Source organism: Erpetoichthys calabaricus, chromosome 6, assembly GCF_900747795.2.
Source record: "Erpetoichthys calabaricus chromosome 6, fErpCal1.3, whole genome shotgun sequence".
NCBI lineage: Eukaryota > Metazoa > Chordata > Cladistia > Polypteriformes > Polypteridae > Erpetoichthys > Erpetoichthys calabaricus.
Genome location: NC_041399.2, coordinates 118,277,182 through 118,299,708, shown reverse-complemented (window position 1 = coordinate 118,299,708; position 22,527 = coordinate 118,277,182). Strand labels below are relative to the sequence as shown.

The 22,527-nt window shown below is 38.0% G+C and overlaps 1 protein-coding gene across 1 annotated transcript in view; it reads left to right on the top strand.

Annotated features, from left to right (window-relative positions):
- Positions 1-254: 254 nt before the first annotated feature.
- Positions 255-22,527, top strand: part of asb10 (ankyrin repeat and SOCS box containing 10) — a 79,717-nt gene continuing 57,444 nt past the window's right edge. Inside the window, exon 1 of the mRNA XM_028803883.2 lies at positions 255-677. Within this exon, the coding sequence (XP_028659716.1) occupies positions 365-677 (313 nt within the window). The 5' untranslated portion in view covers positions 255-364. The remainder of the gene's footprint in view (positions 678-22,527) is intronic.

Here is a 22,527-nt window from a genome sequence, read left to right as displayed (position 1 = left end):
GTAACCTAAAAAAGTATGAGTCAAAATAATAAACAACTCTATTTCTACTTTTGATTTCAGATATTCTGCAACCATTATAACATAGTGAAAAAACTGAAATGATCCCTCTGGTTAAATACTGCAGGAAAATAAAGAACTGAAGCAGGTGCATAAGTAGATAAGGGAAAACAACATGCCAGTTCACTGTTATGAAACACACAGGTTATAAATAGTAACATAATGCACTAAGCAGGAGCTGTGACTAATCAAAACAAGCAAGCTCTGTCCAGAAGGCACTGGAAGCTGGCCAGTCAGTTTGACTTGCTAGAAATAGAAGTCACATTGGCATTTGACATAATTTTCACAAAGACACATTTTCTAAACTATGACACATAGCAGTTTTTCATTCTCTTTTCCAGCACGGCGGTCACTGCGTTTAGAAGAGGAACTTATTGAGCGACACAAGTACAAGAAAAACCTGGCCTTTCAGCAAATAAAGTCATATACTTTAAAAAAAGAACTAAGTCGAAGTATGATGAACTTGATGCAGCCAGTTATGTGCCAGGACTTTCTGGTACAGAATGCAATTTATTGCGGTGATCTGGAGGCCATAAAGCAGCTCCTCCCAAAGGGATCGAACACCAATCTAATCATTGAGTCTCGGGGCGAAGAACTGCGCTGGGAGAGCAAGAAGTTTGGTAAGAAAATACTTCACATTCTTCAAGCAATATTATTATATGTTTCTGTTTTTTATTCATTCATTTTCAAAACATTTTAAAAGTAATTACATTGAATTCCTTGGAATTCTGCATGTTTTTAAGAATGATAAATTCAGAAATGTTGGTTATGCCATACAACAAATAGAGAAATCATGAAACTTTGGGCCATATACCTGAAGTAAAAATAACAAAATGGTTTGAATAAAATAATGAGATAACATCTTCCTAGATGCGAGTTGAAATATTAAATGCTCAGGGAAACAAAACTCAGAAGTGACGTCATTTTTCATCCTTTCGTCAATCATCAAATCTGCATTATAAATGAGAGGAGAAGCATTAGACAACATTGCCAACCCTTAGAATTATCATTAGATGATCCCAGGAGTTGTCTCCCAAGTGCACGCGTGTGACAACAAACACATATAAACCAAAAGTGTTTTGTGGAGTGTATTTGTGAAAGGTCGCATGGTTACCTGGCCATTTAATATTACTTGTTAGATTTCTGAATTTATCGTTCTTAAAAACATGCAGAATAGTGTTAAATTTACTTAAACTGAGTGCATTCTTCACTGCAGACAGGCTTAGAACATCTGCAAACTCATGGAAAAATGCACACCAGTCTTTATAAATGAAAGAGAATACAATGATTTGTGAAGTTTGGTTAAATTATAAGAGGAATTGTGACAATAGAAGATCCAACTAATAAACTATACAGTTAGTTAAAAACAAATGAAAGGAAAACAGACCATCTAGTTAATAGCATTCCTTGGAACCTTTTGAAAGAGGTTGGTTTTTGCTCCCCCTCTTGGCATTCTTCGAATAGCATATGCTACATATCATAGTCCATACCTGGAGAATATGATGGTTTAGTTCTGTCCAGTTCAGTGTCAGGAAGTGTTGATGTTTATGGTTCCCAGCCAATTGCCTGGACTGCTATAATTTATTTAATACATTAATGGTGCTGAATACCCCATTAGAACATTAAAAGTAAATTGAAACAGGACTGGGTGCATAGCAGCTGGTAATGATCGCTATTTTTTAATAAAAATGACTAGCAGATGTTGCTGAAGTATGAACAGTAATCAGCACTATTAAAAATTGTATAACTAAAAATGTCAGTCATCAACTTGGATTTAAATGCTGGAACCAATGAAATATCCCTTACAACATCAACAACATTTATTTCAATAGCACATTTTCATAAATGAAAGTAGCTCAAAGTGCTTTACAATAATAATTGTTAAACAGACCAGTTATTTATAACAGGTTGAATAAGATTGTAGAGAATCAAAATATCCAGCGTAATTACAAAATCTATGGTCAGATGACCATTGGCGGGATGTTATAGAAAAGGGTTTCCAAAAAATTGCCCAGCACCCTCTGGGCATTCTACAGCCAATGATCATGTCATCATCCACAGAATACTCTTATGGAGTTCTTCTTATCTTCCCAGCATTGCTTGTGGCTACACCATACTTAGGCCGGGGCAGTGGTGCCTAATACCCCAACTACGGTAAATACCAGAAAAACAAAAAAGAAAACACACAAATGTAGTGTTTAGTGGCTGGTTTATAAAACAACAAAGAAAACTGCCATATTAAGAAGGTGAGTGTTTAGTTGCTATACTGCATTACCATAAAATATTTCAAATTTTTGCTGTGTAGAACAGAACGCTACTGGCCAGTTTTTGCACGCATCACTCTGGGAATACTAAGCAAGCCAGTGTTACAGGATCTAGGATTACAAATAAACCAAAATATAAGAAGGTGCTAGATTGTTCAGAGACTTATATACAATTAAAGGTGTTATAAAAATCAACCCTAAAGAGCATAGGCAGCCAGTGTAATGATACTGAAGCTGGTTAAGATACTTGGTGCTGCGTTTTGGACTAACTGCTGCCTAGTTTTGCCTTTTTTGGTAATCCTGATAAGGGGTGCGTTGCAATAATCTAGACAACTAAAAACATATATTAACTTGTCAGCATCTTGTGCGATATGAAAGGTGTAACTTGTGCAATGTTTCTTAATGAAAAAGTGTAGACTTTACAATCTGCTTAACGTGTGAGTTAGCTTCTAGGCCTAGATTCTTTACTTATAACCTTATTTGTAAAGCCAGAAGGTTTATTTTAAGGTCATTACTTTTTTTGTTTGTGACAAATAATTAAAATTTCTACTCTTCCATTGTTTCAGGAAATTATTACTCACCTATTTGATGATGCCAGTAATTTTGAGCAACAGGGTTATCTGATGCTATTAATAAAAAAAAAAGGAAGGCCAACCCACTGTCTAAGGTGGTCAGTAAGAGTGCTGTGATCAATGGTGTAAAATGTTGCATTCAGATCTAATAATAACAGGAACTGATATACATCGTTCATCAGCAATAAGCTGTAACTCATTGAACACTTTAATTAAAGTGGTTTCTGCAGTTATCTGATCTGAAACCTGATTGGTACTTATCCAGAATAGAATTTTTATTCAAGTAGGCATTCAATTATTAAAAAATACTATTCTTTCTAGATTTTGTTAGGGAAAGATCTAAAATTGTCCAAAACAGAGAGATCAATTTTATTTTTTAAACAATTTTTGGGCTTGAGAGGTTCTTCTTCCAACAGCAACTATATTCATTCTTGTAATTATAAGAATATCTTGGAAACTCTGAAATGAATACCAGTTAAGTAAAGCAACACAGAGCCAATTAAATCTTTATGGATTTAACTTGAAATCAATGTAGAGACTTAATATGATTTCTATATCTAATAGTGACCTGTGCAGCAGCATTCTGAATTGGCTTCAAGCTTACAATAGAACAATTTGAACAGTTAGTTGTTAATTCTACATTAAATAAATACATGAATTATGTTTTGTGAATACCAAACAGTACAAAAATGTTTTAACTATATCTTAGCTTGAATCTGTATTTACATTATCTCACTATCCTGTATCTTTTCAGAAATATATTTGTGTTAGAGATAATATCTAAGTTTAATGCAGATTTAAGGTTAGCTAATATTCAGCCCTTCTGAGCTGGTGACAGCATCTTCTTAGTCTCTGCATTTCCATTGGTTATTAGAATATCTCATTTTTCCATGTTTCAAAACATTGTTTTAGAATCAGAGTCTCCTGCAGTTCCTGGTGGATGATTTTGAATGCACTAAAGAGTCAGTGTGTTTTCTTCTGTTTTCAAATGTGCTTTGTCACTTATTGGATTTTTTTAAACTTATTGATTCTTCTTTTGACCACTTTTTGAATATTGCATTGGGACTTTGCTTTTCAATTTGCTTTTAACTGGCATTGTATGCCTTTTGTGCTCTTTGGAGCTTCATAATATTGCAGAGCGTTTTTCTAGTGAAGAGTAAATGTTTTCATATAGAATTATTCTTTGTTTTCCCTTGCTATGACAGTTTCCCTGTCTAGGAGGTATTTCTTTGGACTTCTTAGGGGACATGCTTTAGAACTCTTTAGTGCTTGGTAGTCCTAGTTCATTACACATACATGCTCTTGGAAACAGGTATTTCCTATGCAAATTTAAGAAAAAAAAATTTCAAACTTTTTTTTAAAATTCTTTTCAAACCTATTTTTCATTAGTTTTTTTCTGGCTTTGACTCATGCACTGTTATGACTTTAATATTTATATCTTATTTTGGCTTTGGTTGTGGTGGTAATTGACTTACTGGCTTTGACAATTTTTGCATCTTTGACATGTCTTTTTTCATGATCACCACCAAGACATACTCCTGGTTAGTGTGTCTGGAATAGATCAATATGATCAACCCTGAAATGAGATGTGTTTTCCATGACATGTGGACAGTGCAACATGAAATTAGAGTTAAAGAACAAAATGAGAGCGGTGCAGACTACTTTACAACTGATAGCTAAAGCTATGAACTTGCTATCAGCTAAGTGTGATGCATCCTCTCATGCTCAGACTGTTATGAGTATTAGTCAAGATAAAAATCTGGGGCCTCATGTATAAACAGTGCATACGCACAGAAATGTTGCATAAGAACGTTTCCACATTCAAATCGTGATGTATAAAACCTAAACTTGACGTAAAGCCACGCACATTTCCACGGTACCTCATACCCTGTCGTACGCAAGTTCTCCGCTCGGTTTTGCAGACTGGCGGCACCCAGTGTCAAAGCAGTGCTACTGTTCCTGTGTGGTTTATCATTCTTTTTCAGATCCACGTCCCTGACGCGGCTTTATAAATACACTGAAATTAACCGCATATTGTTTATTAGTTTAATGCATCTGATTGTAATTAACCAGTAACAATATAATGGTCCACGAAATGGTCAAACTATTCCAAATACAATAACTGCTTTAACGTTGTTACTCTCACTGCACCTTCTTCTTCTTCTTTCAGCTGCTCCCGTTAGGGGTTGCCACAGCAGATCATCTTTTTCCATATTACTCTCACTGCACCTCTCGGAGCAGCTGATTGTAAAGAGAATTATCGGTATATAGCATCGAGCACACGCTGCCTCAGCCATGCTTCCTATTTGAACTGCTTCTCACACGGCAAACGCTTCAAAACTTTCCTGTACGGACCTCGCGGTTCAGAAAGAGTTTCATCCCAAGAGCTCTAAACGAGCTCAATCAGTCCATCAACTGCTCCTTGTAGAACTATTTGGACTTATAAGTACAATCACCTCACTGTAAATTTGCACTACAGTTATAATATTGCACAACCTGAGCCACTTTATAAAGCACGTATTTACATATGATGACGATATCATTTTTAAGATGAAATGCAGCAAAATATGTTTATTATATTATACAGATCAAAGCACTATATGCTTCACTGGGACAGGCGTGAACGATAGAATAATTAAACATGTGCTATGAAGATCTTTCAATGTTCCTTAAAAGTTTTGAAGAATCGGTGTTATAAGCTTACAGATGGCTTAACATCTATTACAGAGCTGATTGTTTGGCGATTGGTTATTTGGAGAAAAAAAAGGAAGGACAGGAATTGGTGTTAGTACGTTTGAAAGAGACAGTACTGCAGGGACGTCCTTAGGCATGTGCAAACTGTGCACCTGCACAGGGCCGCCAAATCCCAGGGGCCACCACGCTAATATATATTGAATATAAAACAGAAAGAGAAAATAATGACACAGCTAAAAATGCAGCGGCAAATTTCGGCAAAAGTTAAACGCTTATGTCATGAGCACGAGGCAGCTGTGCAGTGTCCGCAACGGACGTTGCCATCCGCCGTGCATAAGATACCATATTGACATTGACGGACGAAGGGGCCACCGATTCTTTCTCTGCCCGGGGCCGCCATGAGCCTAGAGCCGTCCCTGAGTACTGCTGCAATAAATTATTTCATTGAAGGTCACCCACAATCACTGCGCCACCGTGTTCCCATGTTTAATAACGTGCTTTAACTCCTATTATCATGAAAATGATATCACGTATACATCTCATTTTAGTTATTCAGAGAGCTGTAATATCACGAATGTAATGGATTCTGTGTCCTGTCGGAGGAAGAGAAAGCCAGTTTAAGAAGCACGTAGTGATTCACACACATAGAGCACATAGAAGAACACATACAAAACAAAGCATTTAATGTAATAATAATTTATACTTTAATTACGATGTGATTTGAGAAACTGGTTAATTAAACGATTTTAAGATGAAATTTATGATGTTCTACTTTAATGACAAAATAAACTACGTAATTAAAGTGGAAATTTCGAGATTAAAGTTGACATTTCGTGCTTTTTCCCCACTGTGTGCCTTTTTTTTCTCTGTACCCTAATAAGCTTTCATATGACACTCAGATGGTGGGCTACGTCTCGCCTTTTCACGGCGACTTTGATATTTGACAACTTCTGTCTTATTTCGGGCACTGTGCGACTTTGTGAACTTGAGCTTTCGAGTTTCTCCAACACGCTGTCAGGCAAGTAGCTTCCTTTTGTTGTTTATATCACTGTTTAAACTAACAAATTGTATGTTTTTCCTTGCCTCCACTTGGTATTCGCTGAAATTCTTCCATTTTCCCTCTTGCTTTTCCCATTGTCTTTTCACAGAACACTGAGCTTTAGGGCTATTTATATTGCTTTGCATATTCAAAGAGGCGTAATTCTGGGAGAAGTTGGGGAGGGACAGCAGGCACGTGCACGAGTGTTACTTTTCACGCTGATTGGGATTTATGTAGTGGAAGAACGTGGAAGTCTGTGTACGCACAGATTCCTGCATCTGGATTTTTCTGTGCGTAAGCACATTTTGGCTTTTGTTCTTACGTCATGTTATAATGCGAATTCTATGCACGCCGTTATGCATGAGGCCCCTGATGATTCCACATTCCACTAGATATTCAACAGATCATAATAAATGTCTGAGATTTCCTAACCAGTGTCACATGGTGTTAGAGATGCAACCATTAACTTACCCAGGCAATTGTACATGGATTGTGTGCATTATGGCACTGTTGGACAAAAAACTTTCAAGTGGGCATCTGCCTTGTATGACAGTAATCATCCATATTATTTTGATTTAAATGTGTTTGTTTGAGAATTTTGTAAAGTATTTGATGTCTCTGTATCATCAGAAGTGGCAGCTAATAGATTATTAGTATGCTGCCATGGTTCCAAGCCCATTAATAAATGCGTTATGTAAATTCACATGTTTGCAACTGACACAGGCTGGGATGAATTAGCATTAATTCCAGTCATTGACAGAGGCTTGTTGGCAGAAATAGAAGATGACCTGGCAAGTCATGATGTTGGGGTCACTTTAGAAAACCTTATTGAAATTGCTCAAAAGGTAAGCATGAGATTAAATGAAGGGAAGTTATGATAGACACTGTTAAACTGATTCATTGAATAGACCTATTGAGATTAAAATTTCACTTATATTAATTGAACTAGGGAAAAACATCCTTAGGATTTGAAGAGAGACAACATAGAATTAATGATCGGCTTTTCTTTCTACTGTGTAAAATCAGGACACATGGTGTCTACCTGCAGCAAGCTGCAAGTAAACTATAACTTACATTGTACATCAGGATTGGTAGGGTGGAAGTGTGTACTCAAACTCTAGCAAATTCTGCTTCTAGCCCATTGCTATATTACCAACACATTACTTACTACTTTGATTGATTCTGGTGCTGTGAACAATTTTTTCAGTTCTTCTTTGATAACATAAATGAAAGTACAATCAATAAACCAAAAATACAATCCTTGAATTTTAGGGATTGACAGAAACCCAATTGACTCTGGCCATTTAAAATAAACCACTTCTTGTCTCGGTGTCTGTATTGGCTTGTTTCATAGGGAGCAAATACATTGTTTTCATCCAGTCCCCCATTTCTCAAGTCATCATAAGCTTTACTTGGCTGCAGAAGCACAACATGAGCATAAATTGGGAAAAACAATAAATATGTAATTGGAGTTCTCTGTGTTTAAACTGTTTGAACATTCCACCTCATCTCATTGTGTGCAGTTTGATCTTAGTTGTTCCCCATGAATATGTCAAGTTGGAAGGTGTATTTCTTAAACAAAAGTGCTGATGTTACCTTTGGACAGCAAATATGATTGTGCTGTTGAGCTGTTATCAGGGGCTTCTCTGCCTAACTGGAAGGTATATGCCTTAATGTACCCTAAATAGGAGACTATAAAACAGTGCACCAGTGAAAACTTTCAAAAATGGTTTTATTAAAGCTTCAAACAGAACAATCTGTGGTGTTTTTTTTTTGAAAATGTAGCTGTCCCTGTATTGTTTATAAGGAGTAAAAACAATTACTATCAATATTTATTAATCCTCTTCTCCTTATATCATCAATTGTCAATCAAGTTAGGGCTGTGCATTATTTAGTTAAGTTAAATTTCAGAATCCCATACAATCTCATGCAGATTAAGGAAGGGGAAGAATGGAACACTGCTTTTAATAGTGACCATTACAAGTCCAGGATATCATCTAAAGGATCAGCCAGTGTATTTCAGTCATTTGTAAATTACATCTTCTGAGATTTATTAGACATCATTGTTTTCATATATATTGATGACATTCTAATTTTCTCTATGAATGTCCACTCCCATATTCAATATGAGGAAGATTATTCTCTCTCTGTGACATCAAGATCAACTATCAGTTTAACAGGAATCTTGACAAATTAGACAGTTTCAAGACTTGAACAAAGGTCATTAAAATTAGAGTCTTTAAATTCTTTTTTTTTTTTAATTTTATTGATTTTATTGTAATCATTCCATACAAACATATCAATTTTTACAAAAATAGGACTGAAAATAAATCAACCTCCACCCCTGAGAAAGAGAGTGTGGTCAACATAGTAACACTTAAATCTAGTAAAAATAAGTAAATTGATGAGCTTAATAAGCGGATAAAGATAAATGGAGAAGAAAAAGAAATGAGAAGAGAATCTGCTTCCTCAGTGCTTTAAGAGCTTAATCTAAAATGTGATTGATTAGATCCTGCCAGGTTTTAAAAAAGTAAGAATTTGATTTATTCCAATTTCAAATAGTATAAAACATCAGTTACCCACTGACTTAAAAGAGGAGAGTTAGGATTCTTCCACTTGAGCAAGATAAGTTTACGTGCCAATAGTGTAGTAAAGGCAATCACAGTTTGTTTGTCCTTCTCCACTTTAAGCCAATCTGGAAGTACACCAAACACAGCTGTTAATGGATAAGGTGGGATTGTGACACCAAGACTGTCTGAAAGGCATTTAAAGATTTTGGTCCAGAATGATGTTAATTTGGTGCAGGCCCAAAACATGTTACCCAGTGAGACTGGAACTTGATTGCAGCGTTCGCAGGTTGGATCTTGCACTGGAAACATTTTGGATAATTTTGGAGCATGAGTGAGTTCTCTGCATTGCTACCTTCCACTCCTTTTCTGATATGTTGAGTGAGAGATCCTTTTCCCATTCTCCTCTTGGATCTTTGAAAAGGAGGGACTTTAAAATGGTTTTATATATTGCAGAAATGCTATCTGAGTCCTCAAAACTGAGCAATATTTTTTCCAGCATAGAGAAAGGTGGGAGATGAGGAAAAATGTGCAGGTTCTGTGAAAGAAATGTGTTGCTGGAAAGTTAAATTTGGAATGTAATTGTTCGTAGGATGCAAACATGTTGTCTATGTACAGATCTCTAAGTGATTTAATCCCAAATGTTTTCCGGACATTAAAAACTGCATATGTTTGAGAGGGTTGAAAAATGTGGTTCTCGTGCAGAGGTGCCACAGATAAAAGCTTCTGTATCTTAAAATGCTTCCTACATTGGTTCCATACTCTGAGTGAGTAAAGCACAATTGGGTTGTTAGTATATTGGTGATGACTTGCATTTATAGGGGCACAAAGCAGGGAATATATAGAAATACTGCAGGATATTATTTCTATTGTGGACCAAGCCTGTGAATGTTCATCTATTTGTGTCCATGTCCAGGTTTTTATGTCTTGTATGTTTGCTGCCCAGTAATAAAACTGAAAGTTAGGTAGAGCCATGCCACCTTCTGCCTTAGTTCTTTGTAGGGTCGCTCTTTGGATACGTGGATGTTTTAAATTCCAAATAAATGAGGTTATGGTTGGATCTAATTGCTTAAAAAATGATTTATTGATGCATATTGGAACTGAGAGTCTTTAAATTCTAATACACAGACTGTCTTATTTATTTCTGTTCTAAAGGCCTATTTTGATCTCTGAACTGCCTATCAATAATGGGAAAACTAAGATCCTTTGCAAAGATGCACCTGGTCAGGTAACTGAGTCTCCAGTAAAAAATCATAAAATCTGGAGAAGTATTTAAAGTTTCTGATCAGTTCTATTTCTCTACAGCAAAGACGTCTGCTAAAAACAAAGCTTAGATCCACAAAAGTTGTTCCAGTATCTCTATCAAGAAACTGTATCATTTAGTCTTCCACCTCATAAGGGAAATCAAGTTACAGGTCTAAAATGTCTTATACATCACTGCTGTTCTGTATACTAGAGATCTGGGTCCCTGCTCTTGTCATCTTAATATCTACAAAGCTTCCATGAGCACTGCATCTGAAGTACACTGCTCAAAAAAAATTAAGGGAACATCTAAATGACACATCGGATCTCAATGAACAAAATATTCAAGCAGAAAATCTTTAGTGACTAAAACTCTGTAATTCGTTGAGAGCAAAATGATGTAACAAAAGTCAATGAAAACTAAAATCACCAACCCATTGAGAACTGGATTCAAAATTAAAGTCAAAAACTGAAATCACAGGCTGATCCAACTTATGTAAATTTCATAATGTCAACTCATAATGTGACTCAGTAGCGTATATATGGCCCCCATGTGCTTATGTGCACTGCCGACACCATCTGGGCATGCTCTTGATGAGATGGCAGATGATGTCCCAGGGACTTTCCTCCCAGACCTGGATCAGGGCATCAGTGAGCTCTTGGACAGTCTGTGGCACTACTTGGTGGTGTTGGATGTACTAATACATAACATCCCAGAGGTTCTCAATTGGATTCAGGTCTGGGGAATGTGCAGACAAGTCAATGGCATCACTACCTCATTATCCAGGAACTGCCTACACACTGAGGCTAGGCATTGTCTTGCACCAGGATGGAACACTGCACCAGTGTAAGATCTGATAATGGCACAGAATTTCATCCCGGTACCTAACAGCAGTCAGGATACTATTGCCTAGCATGGGGAGGTCTGTGTGATCCTCCAAGTATATGCCTCCCCTGACCATCACTGACCCACCACCAAACAGGTCATGCTGGATGATGTTGCAGTCTGCTTTCTGGTTTGTTACATGTGCTTAGTGTGAACCTACTCTCATCTGTGAAGAGAACAGGTTGCCAATGTTGGAGCTGCCAATTGTGGTATTCTCTGGCAATTGCCAATTGAGCTGCACAGTGATGGGCTGTGAGCACAAGCCCCACTAGAGGACATCGGACCCTCATGCCATGCTCATCGAGTTTGTTTCTGATAGTTTGGTTAAAACATGCACAGCAGTAGCCATCTGGAGGTCATTTTGTAAGGCTCTGGCAGTGCTTTTCCTGTTCTTCCTCACACAAAGGATCAAATATCGGTCTTCCTGCTGGGCTGAAGCCCTCCTACTGCCCTGTCCAGCTCTGCTTGTATAATGGCCTGTTTCCTGGTATCTCCTTCATGCTCTTGAGACTGTGCTGGGAGACACAGCAAACCTTCATGCAATGGCAATTTGGATGTACTATCCTGGTGGAGCTGGACTACCTGTGCAAATTGCAAAACTAGAGAAGATTCAGTCAAGAAGGATAAGGAAAGAGCAATTGTCTGTGGCTGCCACCTGCAAAACCATTCCCTTTTTGGGGCTTGTCTTGCTGTTGCCTCTCCAGTGCTTCTGTTGTCATTTTCATTTGTACCAAAGCAGGTAAAGTTGATTCACAATTGCTTATGTTTTGTAACTGGACAGACTGAAATCCCTAAGCCTTAAATGACTTGGTATTAGACTGTGATGATTAAGTGTTCCCTCAATTTTTTTGAGCAGTGTATTTTCCATACCAACTAGTAGAGCTGCTGGAACCATTTTAGCATCCTCACTGAAGCAAAGATAGATTGAACTTTATTTGTCCCCAGGGGGAAATTTGGCTTTTTAAAGAAGCTCAATAAATAAATACATAATTAGATAGATAAGTAAGTAAATAAATAAACACACACACACACACACACACACACTTTGGTCTGAGCCAAATAAATTAAGAAAATACAAAAGAAAGAAAAGTCCTGACTTGGCTGTCACAGTCACAGTGAGGCATTATGGAGACATATTGCTGTTGGTATAAAGCAACCCCAGTATCATTTCTTGACACATTTCTGCTGAATAATTCTTTGGGTGAATGTACTCAATGTTTGTGTGTCACACAGAGAGCATTGTTCATAATGACACTCAGCATGACCTCTTAATTAGCTTGTTGATTTGGGAAAGAAAATCGTACTGGCCATCACAGAGCTGTAGAAGATGTGAAGGATGTTACTTCCCACATTAAAGCAATGCACTCTCCTAAAGAAAAAGAGCCTACTATGCCCTTTCTTATATAGTTCCTCTGTGTTCTGAGACCAGTCCAACCTGTCATTAATGTGGATCCCCAAGTACTTATAGGATTTGACCGCCTCTACATCCACTCCTTGAATACTGACAAAACAGAGAGGCTGTTTGGTGCAGCAAAAGTCAATATCCAATTCCTTGATTTTACAGATGTAAAGATGCAGACAATTCTCTTGCACCAAGAAACAAAGTTCTTCACCTGACTCCTATATTCTGTCTCATCCCCATTATCATTACATCACATAAGTTCAGAATCATCTCAGAAATTCTGCAAGTGACATGACACAGTGTTATATTTATAGATTGAAGTGTACAAAGTAAAGAGAAAATGAGACAGGACTGTTTCTTGTGGTACTCCAGTGTTGCTCACATCCATATTACTAACCGAGAATAAACCGGATATGAACGCAGGTACACGGCAATGGGACCATGAGACATACTGCGTAGGCGCGTACAGCGCACATCTCATAAATCGCACGCGAAGTCGTATCCACCGCGAACGAAGGAGTCATGGCCCAAATACGAAAGAGCTCAACTGACGTGAATGAGAAATGAAGCAACAACGTGCCCATAGCTAACGACTAATGACACAGCCATACAAAAAAGAGGATTCTGCGCTGCAGCCCAGATTCAAACGAAAGAGGCTACGGCGGCCCCACAGGTCCACAATGATAGTACAGAAGGCGCAGGCGTCACCGCCATATTGTGAGTGGCACTACTGCGGAGTGAAGTTAGGAATAATGTGCTGCTTGGGATTGTACAAACCACTGAACGCTTTACACCGAATTCAAACACAATACAGCTCAACGATACAAACACGAGCCCACCTAGATAAGATCAATGAACGCAGGCGCCTACAACGTGCGTCTGAAACTGCGGAAGCAAAGCAGGCACGGGTTCAAAACGAACAAGCTCGACTGACGGATATACAAACACGAGCCCAGATGGATAAAATCAATGAACGCAGGCGCCTATAACGCGCGTCTGAAATGCCACAAGCAAAGCGGGCACGGCTCCGAGACGAACAAGCTCGACTAATGTATTTCAGGATACCCAACGCCGGGGGTAGGCGAGCGAAGCGTGCAGGGGTGGAGCCCCCCTTGTTCACTATATCTTTAAATGGGCTGCTGTATCTGAATTCCAAATATGTCCTCATCTCGCAGTTGAGTCAAGGTTAAAGAACTCAGGGCGGGGTGGAGAAAATGACTCAAATACACTCTTGTTTTCAACCTTAGAAAAGACTAGACCGATAGTTATTGCCTTAATCTTTGGAACCAGATTTTCAATAGTTCTGAAATGTGTGTTGAATATACTATACCCTACACATGCACACTTTTTATTGAAAAAGTGCACCAAGACAATGAAATGTGACTTACATGTACTACATCCACAGTCATAACAAATCTTATGATGTTCCTACAAACTATACAAATTTGCAGTTTTTCAATTTTTTTTTTGTTTATTACAATGAATTAAAAAGAAAAGAAAAAATGTGACATATTTGAAATTGTGATATGTGTAATGTTGAAGGCAGGTCATACTACTCAACTATTATTTTTATTTTATTATAATATTTGTTTAAATACAACATTGTAAATGTCAATTAAATGATGGCTTTTTGACAATAGACTAAATGACCTATACGGTGTTTGATTTTAGCACAGTCAAAGTACAGTTTAATTAAAATTGTATGAGTTATTAATTAAAAGAGAAAATATAATTTATTCTCTTTTCCATTCCAGTATTATAGCATACTGTAATGTTAAGACATTAGCGGCCAATGTGATATTTGTCATAGTCATCTTGGTGATTGATGAACAGGCTGAAGGGATTACAGTTCTCAGTTTTCTTGGGAGTGTCAGGGTATTCCCACAGAAGGCCTAGAATCAGTTGTTGAGAATGGGAGGATCTGAAGGATGAGTTTTTTGATTAGTAAATCACCTTGTGACGTTGATGCTTACTAAAGTGAGTTGCACTACATACCATGAAAACTGAAAGGAAACTTTGGAAGAGTCAGACAGGCAACCAGAAATGTTCACTATTGACACTATTGACATGTTTGATGCAGTTCCTTCAAAGTAAAGTGTTTTCCAAACTGTGTAGTATTCTATTCTTTTGTTGTTACTTTATATCCTTTACTCCATTATTGGCATCAACATGTTAAACTGATGCCCACAGACAGCAAGTCAATACAAACAATGTTTCTTTCATATAAAACACAATCCAGAGAAAAAGTGGCAAAGTGATGCAGGTATCAGTGCTGTTACCTCAAAGTCTGAACATCCTGACTTTAAAATTTGTCTAATTGGAATTAACATATTCTTTGCTCATCTTCTCTATGTTTCTATAGGGTTTCTTTGGGTCCTCCAGTTTCTTTTCACTTTCTAAAAATTTGCAGGTAATGTAAATTGGAACCCTCACATTTTCCAGTGGGAGTGAATGTGTGCATAATTATGTTCCAAAATGGACTGAAATCCCATTGAGGATTGGCTCCTACTTTGCTGCTGTGATAGACTCCAGCTTTGCATAAACCTGCACAGGATTAAGCCAGTTAAGAAAATGATGGATGAAAAGCAACAATTGTTTGCTTTGCAAAGTGCCTTGTGATGGTGCATGCATTTAACGGTGTACAAAATATAGACTAGATGACCTAGGAGATTGGAATGTTATGCACATATGGATATCAGGTTTGGTACAGCTTTTTTAAAGAGATATATTTTGTCAGCTGTCTTGTATTTTAATTCATGATCTCCAGCAGAATGTTATAACAATTTTTACAACCTTAAATTAGATTAAAGAGTCTACTGTAATGATGCCCATAATGATTTTGTGATTCTGGACCAAAATTTCTATAAGGAACTTGACAAAGGCATAATCATATAAACAACTAGTTACAAGCTGTACTGTATGAAACATGTTATATTAAATCACACACATACTTCCAAATAGCAGTTTAAGTGGCATGTTTTGTCAGACCTCTAATTTATTAAATAATATCTAAGTATAAGATTATACTTGCCTGAAGAAGGGACCTGAGTTGCCTCGAAAGCTTGCATATTGTAATCTTTTTAGTTAGAGAATAAAAGGTGTCATTTTGCTTGACTTTTCACTAAATATAAGAGGTTAATGATGGCCATAAAGGACTCGTATATGTAACACTTCAATAGAATTATATCAGACATCATGACGTATACATTAATTTCAAAAAGTCTACAGATAATAAGATTACTGACTTAAGACATCGTAAGATGCCCACACTACTATTTTTTCATTTGAAAATGGCATTTTTAAACAAAAATAATCATCCCTACTAGCATTTTTCAGATTGCTTAAGAAACTATCCCAGTCCACACTAAAATGTCTGAAAATGTGTATGACATAGATGTTTCTCTACACTGGGCATGCACACATTGGAAACAGGAAGAGGAGGCATCTTTCACACTAAACGTTCATTAATTTGTAGCTTGCACATACACAAGGAGAAAATGTGCACGTTTTATACTGGTTTTGACAATACTTTCTATGTTCTTATATTTTAAAGTTATTGTTCAGTACAATGCTTTCAATGTTGTTACTTTAGAGGTGTCTCACATCACAATGGGTTCAAGTGGCTAGAACTATTTTACTTTCCAAAATCACCACAACAGACAATCAACAAAGGTACAAGCAACTTTTGTAACTATGTCCAGAGGCGATGTCATTCATGTTTTCTTTCCTTAAATATAAGGACATAGTTTTTTGCTAAAAGTGAGCATAGACACCCTAGACATTCTGAAGTTTTCTTGCTATTGTTCAGGAATCACTTCCTTCCTTTCCCAACAAGCACCGCTCCATTCATGTCTTACCCAAAACATGTGATCCTTGAAAGGATTGTAAAACTGTAGTGACTGGCAACTTGTTTGCCTTTGACACATGTATGCAGTAATTCAATTGAGGGGTGACCCATCAGGAGGAGGAGGAAGAAGAGGAGGTTGGGAGCATGCGCTAATTAAAGCGTTTTGTTGCACCCACTACACGATGAACCACCCAGATTGGGATCTGAGTGCAGCCGTGCAACAGGTGACACCTCAACACCACACTGAAAAATGTGAGGTTTTTTTTATAGTGGCTGGAGTGCCAATCCTGCCACTAACCACTGAGTTTTCCCTGCAAGTTGGAGGACCTGCTTGCAGGGTTGGACGCAGATTAACGTCATACCCAGGACGGAGCAATTGCAGGTTAGGTAATGAAACATTGTAATCAAGGAAGGCCCATGAAATAAATGCAGACTAATCGGAGTGTAATTAGAATCTTAATTTTTATCCATCTACACCACAACACTGAGCCTGTGTCTCTAAAGTATTCATTTTTGTAGGTTGGAAATGATAGGGTTAGTGTGGACGAAAGGTGAAAACAGAGAGCCTCAATGTTTATTAGACTTGCATGGCCACTTGTGATGTTTCCCATTAGCAAGTTATGGCATTTGCATGGTATTTTAATAGCCATTTTTTTACAGTCGTTAATTAAGTAGAAGGTTTTTTTTTTTTTTTGCAAATAGAATTTAAATTCAACATGATGGCATGCAGCAAAGGTCTAGTGTGCCACTTCATCATTATACGTATGCTGATAACAAATGTTGAGGATTTGCAGTGCATTCTTCTAGTTGTAAAGAATAAAAACTTTTATAATGAAGTGTTCTATACTTGATCATTTTGCTTCTGTTCATCATCTCGTCATGTCTGTTTCTCAGATATTTTGTATTCTTTAAGTAGTATATGAGCAAGAGTGACACTGATGTTTTTAGAAATTTGATACACTCTTTGATTACTGTAATTTACCAGGTCATACACAACTAAAACTGGAGAAACTATCATGTAAATATTAGTAAATAGATTATGAATTTCAGAGTTTTATCTCATATATTAATGTATCAGATATATTTCATGATAGATGTCGTAGATGACATGGATGTCCAGACTTTACTTTTTCAGTCTAAATGGCAGAGGTTGCTTTTAAGTCAGAGAAACATCACATGACTTAAAGCAGTCATTTGTACTTAAGCCAAAAGAAGTGGATCATGAGGTCTATGTTACCATAAATATAGTATTAAATGACTTTCAGACCAGTGCAATCTAGGACACGCTGTAAGAGAAAGTTGGAAAAAATCCAAATGATGGCTTTGATTTAAAACACAACAGACAAATTCCAAGAAGTTATTAACACATTATTTTAAAAAGAGAAGTCAATACATGTACATGTAATGCATCAACAAAACAAGCTTAAGTTAAAAAATTAGCATGGCCTTGTGTACCAAATGAGATTCTACAAGCAGGTTTTTAACAGCACCCTAACCTAACCTTAGTAACCTAAAAACAAGACAGTATTTCATTGCAGTGACTCAGATGATCAGAGCAAAAATTATTTCTGTAGGGCAAGGATTAAACTAATTTTTCATAAAGCAACACCCTCATAATAAAAATTAACTAAGTATATTTGAAGAAATGCTGAATCTTCCAAATATCATGTAGGTGCAACATTCTTAAGCCCTCATAATTGGAATGCCTCAGAGAAACATAATTTGATCGCTAAGGTTCTTTATGTTGTGCTTATTTTCCTCTCTGTGCTGGGATTGAGAATATATTTTGTGAGCATTATTTATATGTTTGATCTTTTGAAGCCACAGGCCATTTGGGCTCGTGTAGGTTGAAGCCAGCCATTGGAAAATTCAGTAAGGCTGCCTGGGAGCGAGCCTTATCTAGGCAGGCTAATGGCCTGTTTTTTGCTCTGTTTTGGAGGCCTTGACACCTCTTTGCCATTTTCTGTGTGTGAAGCGTAACAGCTGTAAAACCAGACAAAACGTCACTAGAGTCAGTACTGCTGTGAATGAAATGTCAGATTAACAAGTGAGGTATAGTTTGTCTGCGGTGGGTTGGCACCCTGCCCAGGATTGGTTCCCTGCCTTGTGCCCTGTGTTGGCTGGGATTGGCTCCAGCAGACCCCCGTGACCCTGTGTTCGGATTCAGCGGGTTGGAAAATGGATGGATGGATGGTATAGTTTGTTGAGTGTATAATTTTATAGACATAATTGAGCCAGATGCATGTAAAATAAACAAATGCTGTTTTTTCCTTGAAAATCACTAGATCATGTGTGCTATTTTCAGATATTCTTGGAAAAAGAAGACAGCTACCATTACATTACATTAATTGACAAGATGTACAGGAGAATAATTGTCATCCAAAAGGTTCACCATGTAAACAGCAAAGACACAGAAGGTAGCTGACACATACAGTAAGTAGACAGACCAGGTGTACTACCACACAGAGACAGGCAATTACATATATTTAATTAACCAATGCAGGAAATAAGAGAGAAAATTTGTAGCAACCATTAACAATAAAGGTTCAAAAATACAAAGAAATTATGGTGACTACAATACAAAATATGAAAATAGCATATACTGTAGAGTCACTCAAAATGCATATAAAAAATTAAAGTTCGTATGACTTCTGCACATTCCAGGGCCCTAATTTGTGAACGAATAAATGGTAAATCTGATCCTCCACTTCATGTAACCGATTGATAAATGGTATACACAGGTGATGTTTAAGGGGAGGTGACTCATTTAAAGGAATCAATTTTATCAACAAAAACTACCTTCAATAAATGTTTCTTGTCAGTAGTCATCAGACATTTGAATAGAAGGAGTAAGTTGCAAATAATGTATTGTAAAAGAACAAATTTTGCAATGTGAACATAGAAATAAAACATAAAATAAACAAAAGACCAATTAATTGAATAAACATTTTTTTGTTTTTGGATGAGTACTTTCAGTACAGAATTTAATGGTAGTATCTTCTTAGCAGCCTGTTGCCTGTTTTACTGTTGGCCAGTATCATGGTGTCAGCCATGTTTAACAAGTAAATAAACCTTGTTTTTTGGTTTCAGTTCAGCAAAAATTTCTAATATTGTTTAATGGTTTTTGGTTAATATTTTCAGTCCAAGTAGACTAACAAACATGCAGTGTTATTTAATTGTCCATTTACAGCATAATTTTGGCATTTTAATTTAAAATGCATGTTATCGTGCAAGTCATCAACACAGCCACAGGGGATGCACAAACCAGTGTGTTTCTTCATGTCGGTCCCAAGCCCGGATAAATGGGGAGGGTTACGTCAGGAAGGGCATCTGGTGTAAAATTTTGCCAAATCAATATGCGGACAACAACACAAATTTCCATACTGGATCGGTCGAGCCCCGGGTTAACAATGACTGCCACCAGTACTGTTAGTCAACAGGGTGCTGGTGGAAATTGGGCTACTGTTGGCCGAAGAAGAAGAAGAAGGAGAAGAAGAGGGGGGAGACGTGTCTAGAGGCAGGAGGAGAGGAGGAAGGTAAAGAGAGTGGAACTGAGGGTAGGAACTTTGAATGTTGGCAGTATGACTGGTAAGGGGAGAGAGTTAGCAGATATGATGGAGTGAAGGACGGTTGATATATTGTGCGTGCAAGAGACTAAATGGAAGGAGAGTAAGGCCAGGTGGATCGGAGGTAGATTCAAATTGTTCTGTCATGCTGTGGATAGGAGGAGAAGTGGAGTAGGGGTTATTCTAAAGGAACAGTATGTCAAGAGTGTTCTGGAGGTGAAAAGAGTGTCAGACAGAGTAATGATTATGAAGCTGGAAATTGGAGGTGTGATGATGAATGTTGTTAGTGCATATGCCCCACACGTTGGGTGTGCAATGGATGAAAGAGAAGATTTTTGGAGTGAGTTGGATGAAGTAATGAGCAGTGTACCCAAGGGACAGAAAGTGGTGATTGGAGCGGATTTCAATGGACATGTTGGTGAAGGGAACAGAGGAGACGAGGAGGTGATGGGTAGGTATGGTGTCAAGGAGAGGAATGAAGAAGGTCAGAGGATAGTGGATTTTGCCAAAAGGATGGACATGGCTGTGGTGAAAACATATTTTAAGAAGAGAGAGGAACATAGGGTGATGTACAAGAGTGGAGGAAGATGCACACAGGTAGATTACATCCTATGCAAAAGAGTCAATCTGAAGGAGATTGAAGACTGCAATGTAGTGGCAGTGGAAAGTGTAGTTAAGCAGCATAGGATGGTGGTCTGTAGGATGACGTTGGAGATCAAGAAGAGGAAGAGAGTGAGGGCAGAGCCAATGATCAAATGGTGGAAGTTGAAAAAGGAAGACTACAAGGTTGAGTTTAGGGAGAAGGTGAGACAGGCACTGGGTGGTAGTGAAGAATTACCAGACAGTTGGGAAACTACAGCAGATGTAGTAAGGGTTACAGCAAGAAGGGTGCTTGGCGTGACATCTGGACAGAGGAAGAAGTGAAAAGGAAACCTGGTGGTGGAATGGGGGATGGCAAAAGAGGATGGCAAAGAAGAAGTGGGATAGTCAGAGAGATGCAGAAAGTAGACAAGAGTACAAGGAGATAAGGCGTAAGGTGAAGAGAGAGGTGGCAAAGGCTAAAGAAAAAGCGTATTATGAGTTGTATGAGAGGTTGGACACTAAGGAGAGAGAAATGTACCTGTACCGATTGGCTAGACAGAGGGACCAAGCTGGGAAAGATGTGCAGCAGGTTAGCGTAATAAAGGATAAAGATGGAAACGTACTCACAAGTGAGGAGAGTGTATTGAGCAGATAGAAAGAGTACTTTGAGAGGCTTATGAATGAAGAGAACGAGAGAGAGAAGAGGTTGGATGATGTGGAGATAGTGAATCAGGAAGTGCAACGGATTACCAAGGAGGAAGTAAGGACAGCTATGAAGAGGATGAAAAATGGAAAAGCTCATGATGATATACCTGTAGAAGCATGGAGGTGTTTAGGAGAGATGGCAGTGGAGTTTTTAACCAGATTGTTTAATGGAATCTTGGAAAGTGAGAGGATGCCTGAGGAGTGGAGAAGAAGTGTACTGGTGCCGATATTTAAGAATAAGGGGGATGTGCAGAACTGTAGTAACTACAGGGGGATAAAATTTATGAGCCATAGCATGAAGTTATGGGAAAGAGTAGTGGAAGCTAGGTTAAGAAGTAAGGTGATGATTAGTGAGCAGCAGTATGGTTTCATGCCAAGAAAGAGCACCACAAATGCGGTTTGCTCTGAGGGTGTTGATGGAGAAGTATAAAGAAGGCCAGAAGGAGTTGCACTGCGTCTTTGTGGACCTGGAGAAAGCATATGATAGGGTGCCTCGAGAGGAGCTGTGGTATTATATGAGGAAGTCGGGAGTGACAGAGAAGTATGAGTTGTACAGGAAAAGTACGAGGGAAGTGTGACAGTGGTGAGGTCTGCGGTAGAAGTGATGGATGCATTCAAGGTGGAGGTGGGATTACATCAGGGATTGGCTCTGAGCCCTTTCTTATTTGCAGTGGTGATGGACAGGTTAACAGATGAAATTAGACAGGAGTCCCCGTGGACTATGATGTTTGCTGATGACATTGTGATCTGTAGCAAGAGTAGGGAGCAGGTTGAGGAGACCCTGAAGAGGTGGAGATATGCTCTAGAGAGGAGAGAAACGAAGGTCAGTAGGAACAAGACAGAATACATGTGTGTAAATGAGAGGGAGGTCAGTGGAATGGTGAGGATGCAAGGAGTAGAGTTGGCAAAGGTGGATGAGTTTAAATACTTGGGAGTATTTAAAGTACAGTACAGTACAGAGTAATGGGGATTGTGGAAGAGAGGTGAAAAAGAGAGTGCAGGCAGGGTGGTATGGGTGGAGAAGAGTGTCAGGAGTGATTTGTGACAGACTGATATCAGCAAGAGTGAAAGGGAATGTCTACAGGACGGTAGTGATACCAGCTA